The 8,457-nt window shown below is 49.3% G+C and overlaps 1 protein-coding gene across 1 annotated transcript; it reads right to left on the bottom strand.

The window, feature by feature from the left end:
* Positions 1 to 764: 764 nt before the first annotated feature.
* LOC149354093 (uncharacterized) lies at positions 765 to 1,716 on the bottom strand. Its single transcript, XM_089583053.1, has one exon. The coding sequence runs from the start codon at positions 1,434 to 1,436 to the stop codon at positions 786 to 788; it is 651 nt and encodes a 216-aa protein (XP_089439179.1). The 5' UTR covers positions 1,437 to 1,716; the 3' UTR covers positions 765 to 785.
* Positions 1,717 to 8,457: the final 6,741 nt, after the last annotated feature.

Here is an 8,457-nt window from a genome sequence, read left to right as displayed (position 1 = left end):
TATACGTAAACACTATCGTTTATTCTCAGCTTATCGACATTTAGCTTGTACGGAACTTTTTGTGGTTTGGCAAATTCGATCAACTTCTTTCTAGCCAGTCGTGTCTGGAAGGAAAAATCTTCGCGCACAGCGTAGTTAGTTCCTTTCAGCTTGATGCCGTTCCCAATGATCTGTTGTTTGTCCTTAAATAATGTGAATTTTACCATCACTGGCCTGCACTTTTCCGGGTCGTATTTACCAATGCGGTGTGCCCGTTCTATTTGCGATGAATCTACTGTAATGTCCAATTCATTCTTGCACAGGTCAATCACTTTCGTTTCAGCACTTGGCCATGTCTCAGATATGTCATCGGAAAGGCCGAAAAAAAGTAAGTTGCAGCGTCTCAGCCTGTTTTCCGCGTCATTACAACGCGATTCAATAATTCTGAGCTGGTCAGAGATGACGCTGGAAACTGCACCAGGAGAATCAGCCGAAGACGTAGCGGGATTGTTTTTTAGATCTGAAACGTCCACTTCAACACTGCGAAGTCTAGAAGACAACTGCTTCAGTTCAATGTCTACTGACGCTTGCCACTGCTTCAACTCTCTCAAATCACTTCGAATTCCATCTTGGCCGGATTCGATCCTTTGTACAGTCTCCAGCACAGTAGCCAGGATGTCATTAGAATCAGGTCCGGGGTTTGTTTCCACATCCCCGGAAAGAATTAAGAGTAAACTACTTAAGCAATGTTGCACAGTTTCCTCGCATGCTTCTAGGGCATATAACCACTCTCTGGGGCACGACACCTAAAACAAGCAGCGATTCTTGCTTCTTAGGCAAGTGCAATGATCAAGGTAACTCACCTGGAACAGTGTGAAAGGTAAGCGCTCCATTGCCAATACGGCGTCGTGCCCCAGAGGGGCGTTCACGGGCAGCAGCTTATATTCCGTGTGGCCGGCGCTGATAGTGGTATCGCTGGTGATGAACGACCGCGGTTGCCAGCCGAAGAACAGGTTTCCTTCCAGATGGATCTGTAGGCAAGGCTGTTGCGTCCAATCCGCGGGTTGATTCGCGTTCTCAACTGGGCAGGTGAAGACCACGTCCGATGCCAAACAAGGTAGCGATGAGCCAAGGAGTAGGGCAGCCTGGAACAGTGTGAAAGGTAAGCGCTCCATTGCCAATACGGCGTCGTGCCCCAGAGGGGCGTTCACGGGCAGCAGCTTATATTCCGTGTGGCCGGCGCTGATAGTGGTATCGCTGGTGATGAACGACCGCGGTTGCCAGCCGAAGAACAGGTTTCCTTCCAGATGGATCTGTAGGCAAGGCTGTTGCGTCCAATCCGCGGGTTGATTCGCGTTCTCAACTGGGCAGGTGAAGACCACGTCCGATGCCAAACAAGGTAGCGATGAGCCAAGGAGTAGGGCAGCCTGGAACAGTGTGAAAGGTAAGCGCTCCATTGCCAATACGGCGTCGTGCCCCAGAGGGGCGTTCACGGGCAGCAGCTTATATTCCGTGTGGCCGGCGCTGATAGTGGTATCGCTGGTGATGAACGACCGCGGTTGCCAGCCGAAGAACAGGTTTCCTTCCAGATGGATCTGTAGGCAAGGCTGTTGCGTCCAATCCGCGGGTTGATTCGCGTTCTCAACTGGGCAGGTGAAGACCACGTCCGATGCCAAACAAGGTAGCGATGAGCCAAGGAGTAGGGCAGCCTGGAACAGTGTGAAAGGTAAGCGCTCCATTGCCAATACGGCGTCGTGCCCCCTGTTGCTCAGCAGGGGGCATCGTGTCAGCAGTTGCTTTCCAGGAAGGCTTTTCATGTTTTTAGCATGTGTGTTGAGGCCGAGACGTATTATCAGATAAAACAATCGTCTGTCTGAGATAAGAACGATAAAAATTTTATACAAAACAAGATGAATCGGAGAGAGCAGCCGGTTTTCTCGCAAGTGAAATATCTATCTATGACCTGAAAATAAAAAAAAGCTGCTTTAGAGATTGCCACGCTAAAAATTGGCCACTTCTTTTTTTCCTTTTTTTTCAGAGTTAAGCGGACCAAAGCGGCCCCTTTGGCATTTTGCCCCCACTGAGCCCTCATGTCCAATTCTGTCGACGCACCACGCAATACTTATGATTATTATTTGCTCCAAAAAGCTTTACTTTTTTGCAGCGTACTCATGGCACCATAGACAACAAAAACACAGAGCCAAAATCCGGTACCAAAATATAAAAGTTGGCAGAGACTTTTAATACTGCGTACGTTTTAGAAGACGCAAGCCCTCCCGCTCACTTTGAGAGCGCAGTCGCCGCGCGGCGTGATGTAGCCTGACGCCACGCAGCCGGCAGTTCTACATCTGCATGCCTCTAAGTTGTCGCTGCCGCACCCCTTCCCATCTGCGCGCTATATTCGTGAAGGCAGTGGCCGCCGTACCGCGGCCCCCGCTCCGCCTTAAGGGTTTGACGCGATAGCTAATGGGTTAATAATGCCCACATATGCAGAATTGGCCTTCCTCTACTAAACATACATAAATTCCTGAGAGCCCTCATACCACTGCTGGCGTGGTTGTGCAGCGGTCAAGTGGTGCGCTAGTGCCCTTGGATGGCAGTTGCTGCCGCCGGTGGACTCTGTTCGATCCAGGTTGCCCTTCCCGAGTACCCTCGCGCGAGCGGTCATTGCCTTAGCCGCCCCTGCCAGTGCCCTGGGATGGCAGGTGCTGTCACCGGTGGAACTTGTGCGAATCAGGTTCCTCTTCCTGAGCAACCTAACGCGACCAGCCATGAAATTAACACCACCTGCCACGTTGCACGAGAACACCATCTTTTGTGGATACCATCGAGTGTCAACACGTACACGTACCCGCACACACAGACGGGTTATCGCTCAATGGGGCAAGTAAGGCTTACGCTTAAAAACATCTGGGCCTAAAGGGTTAACGCTCTCTGTCACATCAATACTTTCCACGCAAACGTAAAGCGCACTGATGTATCTTTCACGGTTCTTCAAAGAAAAATCTTACGAGTAATTTAAAGCACCCTGTACACCCTGTCCACAGCACCCTGCCCACTGCAATATCCTATACTTTTTTCAGCTCGTTGGGGAGTTGTGTACAAGCGTATGTAAGACGTCACTCACGCTGCCGCACACCAGAAGTCGCAGCAGCTCTTATGAGCAGTGCCCTCTCCGACGCTCAGCACGCTGCGGGCCGACGCCCTCGGCGATGCAGTGGTCTCAGCCTCGTCACGCTCACGGCAGCCACCGCTCCCCAGGTTTCCATGGTGACCGTGACCACTCCACAGGGTAGAGATGCGTGGAGCGCAACATCCCAAGCCCTGGTCGCTCTCTGCACCAGAAATGCAATGCGACAAGTCGCTCGTCGAGACTTAAACAAAATAAAATACGCTACTACCAAAGCAAAGCCCACTCCCATCACAAACGTGAATCACTTGAGTAATAAATCCGCAAGTTTGCATACCGAGGCATTATTCTCTGAACAGAAATTAGGGGGCTTTTTTTTTTCACCTCTTTAGTGCGTTGAAGTTTTGACTGTGCATGTCTGTAAATCTGCCTGCATATGTTATTCATACCGTGGTAAAACAAGAGACTGGTATATTGAGGTCATGCCGATATCAAAAACAAAACACTGCTCGGGCTTACTAACTTACGAAACATGAGAGCTCGAGAACACAGAAAGAAAATATCTGCACAAAACTGTCAAACTATGTTACCATAAAATCTGTAGCCATCTACTGGACAGGTGCCTCTGAGACCTACGTGCTCATAGTGCCGCTTCAGTGGATTCTTGCTCATGCCTTGACAACGGTCATCATTGTTCATCGTACAGCCGTTCGTCCCCACGGCTCCAACACTGCACGCGCTGTTTTATCGCTATTTATTAGATTAGCGTTTTTATTGGTTATGGCGCAAAAGCGAACCGCCTAACCAATGCTAGCAGAACTAACTTAACCAATGCTAGTCGCTAACAGGTTCATTGATCCGCTTCAAGAGAGACGGTCAGCGGCGGCCGCCGCCTAAAGAGTATCGGACAAGGTAATTATTCATTACCACATGGGTTACTACCCTTGGAGTAGCTTCATCGAAAAAAGGCAAAATACAAGTGCTGGCAGGAGTTATTTTGGATAGATAGAAATGTGCTGGCTCAGGACTCAATGTTATGCGCTATCTAGATTTTTTTATTTTCTAAAAAATTGAAAAAAATGAAAGGATTCAAAAATAAAACTTACAGAAGTCGAGGTATGCCGCGCTACTATGTATCACAAAGACGAAAAGCACCATCAAACGCATTTACGCTGAGCAAGAGCAAAGAGAATGTAATTGCCCGAAATCAATGGGTGCAAATTATTAGCATACGCCATATGCTGCGGCGTGTTTAGGGAAGGAAATATTATGCATTATAAACTCCGCGAGAGGCAAGTGCTAGCCAGTGTGTGCGTGGACATCTCACCACCTTCTGTTTGCGCTCTACTTTTTTCTTTCCCTCAATTCCCCTTTTCCCCCAGTGGAGTACCATGGGAAGATCATGTTTCCGCCGGCCGAACACTCCGCCTTCCTACTCATCAAAATTTATTTTCTCTCAAGGTAAGGAAGGGGGGGGGGGGGGGGGGGCCGCGGTGGCTCACTGGTTATGGTGCTCGGCTGCTGACCCGAAAGACGCGGGTTCGATCCCGGCCGCGGCGGTTGAATTTCTTTGGAAGAGAAATTCTAGAGGCCCGTGTGCTGTGCGATGTCAGTGCACGTTAAAGAACCCCAGGTGGTCGAAATTTCCGGAACCCTTCACTACGCCGTCTCTCATAGCCTGAGTCGCTTTGGGACGTTAAACCCTAATAAACCAAACCAAACCGAAAAAGGGGGGCGAGCGTGAAATTTTCCTCGGAAAAATCATGACAAGCCTTATTTGAAGACCAAGAATCTTCAGCAGTTGCAGAGTGCAACTACGAACGCCCCTCAAAGGGTTGCCCATTAATCTCCGCTCGGCACCAGTAAGCCGCTTTGCAGGGTATGTTCCAAAACGTGGATGTAGGGTAGTAGACAGCGCGGTCGCGAACATTAACCACGATCAGTTGCCAAATAGCTTAACAATAGGCATGCACAAACTCGCCTTGCAAACAGTTCTTCTAAATTAACCACAATCAAGGTGGAGAATACGGAGTGCCTGTATCGCGTTACGATAAGACGTGCGCCAGCCTAAGCTGCGTCACTCGTGCCACTCGGCACAAGACGCGCCCTTTATCTTTTCCCTCGCCAGTCGGGCTGGCCGGGGCCTATATAACCGAGCACGGAATAAAGGCTGCGGCATTCGCCTTCCTGATGTCGGCTCGTCATTGCACCACTCACGGAACTTTACACGGTGTAAGAAGTGGTCCCCCTTCCTCGACAACGCCCTGAGAGACGTAAGACTTCGAAGCCAGGCTGCAAGAATGAATCTTCTGAAGCCCCTAGACCCACTTCGCATCACAGGTGACGTTTCCAAAAATTGGCAGCTCTTTAGACAGAAGCTGCAGTTCTACTTTACCGTAGTGAAGCCACATGACAAGCCGTTGAGCGATTCTGCAAAGACTGCGATGCTGTTACTTTAGCCGGTGACGACGCTATCGAGGTCTTTAATAACTTTACTTTCAACGATGGCTAAAAGTAAAGAAGACTATAAAACCGTCGTACTAAGTTTGACAGCTACTGGGGCGCACAGACGAACGAGGTGTACGAACGACACTTGCTCCGGACAAGAATCCAGGAGGCAGGGGAAACCTTCGAGCAGTTTTCACGTGACGTGAGAAAACAGGCACGACACTGCAATTTTGAAGGGTTAACAGACTCTATGATCAGCGGCGAGATAGTAATTTGAATCAATGAGAGCCTCAGGGCAAAGCTTCTACAGGATAATTAGCTGACGTTATCCAAAGCGGAATAAATCTTCAAAGCATTCGAAGCAGTAGCTCTTCAGAACGAATCATGGAGACAGAAAGAAAAACAGATCGATCCTGTGAAGGAGACTCAAAGAGGAACAAGGCTGCAAAGCAAATCAAGGTGCTCTAAGTGTGGCAGACAACACAAGCCACGCAACTGTCCTGTTTATGGGAAGACCTGTAGCACATGCCAGGGAAAGAATCACTTCTCCGTATGCTGCAGAAAACCAGCGCAAGTAAGTGAATTGAGAGATGACAATGATGAAGACTTCGACATCTTGGACGTCTGCGTAGACTGCGTGGCAAGTCGACGGGACTGGATGGTTAAGGCAAACGTTGCCAATGTAGCTGTTTTGTTGAAAGTTGTCACGGGATCGCAAGCGAACCTATTACCTTACTCCGTCTACAAGAACATCAAGCCTACGCCACCGTACAAGCACAGCAGTTCCACCCTCCAATCTTACATTGGATGCACAATCAAGCACTTGGGCGTTATCAACCAACGCGTGGCTATCGGCGAACAAAAGTGCAGCTTGAAATTTTTCGTGGTCAAGAAAGGATGTCAGGCGCTTCTAGGTATTCAGGCAGCTGAACGGCTCGGGTTGGTTTCCCGAAAAGTGGATTCGGTGATAAAGAACAGCTCCGAGAAACTTCTTGAAGAATACAGCGACATTTTTCAAGGCACCGGGTCGGTCCATCCCCAATACAAGATGGTGCTCCGTGAACGTTTTGTCCCAACCGTTCAAGCCGCTCGGCGTGTACCCTTGGCACTGCGGGAGCCCCTGCGCCACGAGCTGCAACGAATGGAAGAGGCTGGCATCACAACAAAGGTCAACGAACCTACGGACTGGGTGAGCCCTCTAGTCATTGTTAAAGAGAGAAAATGAAAGGTAAGGCTATGCATGGATCCTAGAAAGGTTAATGCGTGCATAAAGAGAGGACATTACGAGATGCCGCGGAGGGAAGACATACAAGCAGAATTGGCAGGCGCGGAAGTTTTCAGCCGTCTAGACGCAAAAACTGGCTTCCATCAAATCCCTCTTGACGATAAGAGAGCTCATTTGTACCTTCGCAACACCATTTGGAAGCTACCGTTTCTTGAGGCTACCATTTGGCATCTCTTGCGCGTTCGAAGTCATTCAGAAGATATTGAGCGAAATCTTCGAGTCTCTGCCCGGTGTGCACGTTTACGTGGACGATATTTTGGTATGGGGAACATCAAGTGAGGAACATGATCAACGCTTAATATCTGTATTTGAAGCATCGAGGCGGGCCGGACTCGCACTAAATTCAGAGAAGTGTAAGGTTGGAGTCGAAGAAATCGAATTTTTAGGCGACATAATTTCGGCAAAAGCTATAACGCCTAACCAAGCGCTCGTCAAATCCATAACTCAAATACCTGTACCATCAGACAAGAGGGGAGTGCAACGTCTACTCGGCGTAGCAAATTATTTTTCGAAATATATTCAGTCTCTGGGACTAAAGACGCCGCAGTTGCGCAGTTTGATTAGGCATGACGCAGTTTTTGAATGGACCCCCAACCATGCGCAAGAATGGCAAGATATCTGCAAATGCCTGAGCGAAGAGCCACTGCTTGCAATCTTCGACCCTCGCAAGGAAACAAAAGTGGCGTCAGACGCGTCACGGAATGATTTGGGCTCTGACCTACTGCAGCTTCATGTCGATAACTGGCGGTCCGTGGCGGAAGCGTCACGAACGCTCACTTCAGTTAAGCAGCGGTATTCACAAATCGAAAAAGAAGCCTTGGCAGTGGCATTCGGCTGTCGGAAATTTCACTACATCTATGGCCGACAGATTATATTAGAGACCGACCATCGACCACTGCTTGCAGTCCCTGAAAAATCAATAGGGGACATGCCACCCATACTTCAGAGTTTCTTTCTGCGATTGCTGAAGTACGATTTCACTATGCAATATGTTCCAGGAAAACGGCTCCTTCTGGCCGACATGCTGTCACGAGCCGCAGCCACCACTACGGAAGATTACGCAGCAGGTGAAGGTGACATAGAAATCCATGCTGTGAGTACGGTGGATGCTTTCGTAAGCGACGTGACGCTAAAGCGGCTTGCGGACGCCACTAATAATGACCTGTACCTTTGTGCAGTACAAGAAAGTATTTATGCTGGAACAAGCATACAAGGAGAGCTGAAACCTTTCGCCAGCGAACTTTCTGTAGTGAAAGGCATCGTGCTAAAAGGCAGCAAAGTGATAGTGCCTACTAGTGCACTGCACGGGCTCGAGCCGGCCCGAAAGCCCGGGCCGGTGCATGATTTGTTTTGCCGCGCCTGGGCCGGGCCCGGGCCTGAAGTTCCGGGCCCGGGCCGGGCTCGGGCTTAAAGCTGTGGATTCGAGTCGCGCTTTGATCCGTACAAAAACGGCTGGTGTCCGACTATTCATTCATTATTGCAGAGTGAAGTACACAACTGCGGCATAGGAGCAGCGACATGGATGAGCTATGGGTTATAGTACGCGCTGAGGAAAAAAAAAGTAAGCTTTAATCATTGACTTAATTATTTCCTTATTTCCACGCTACGGTGGCTT

This window comes from Amblyomma mixtum, chromosome 3, assembly GCF_055824585.1.
Source record: "Amblyomma mixtum isolate Tamu chromosome 3, ASM5582458v1, whole genome shotgun sequence".
NCBI lineage: Eukaryota > Metazoa > Arthropoda > Arachnida > Ixodida > Ixodidae > Amblyomma > Amblyomma mixtum.
Note: the sequence above shows the minus strand (reverse complement) of the source record. Positions and strands in the feature narration are given on the sequence as shown.

Coding starts and splice junctions, on each gene's coding strand:
- LOC149354093 (XM_089583053.1), bottom strand. CDS start 1,436: ATGGAGCGCTTACCTTTCACACTGTTCCAGGCTGCCCTACTCCTTGGC.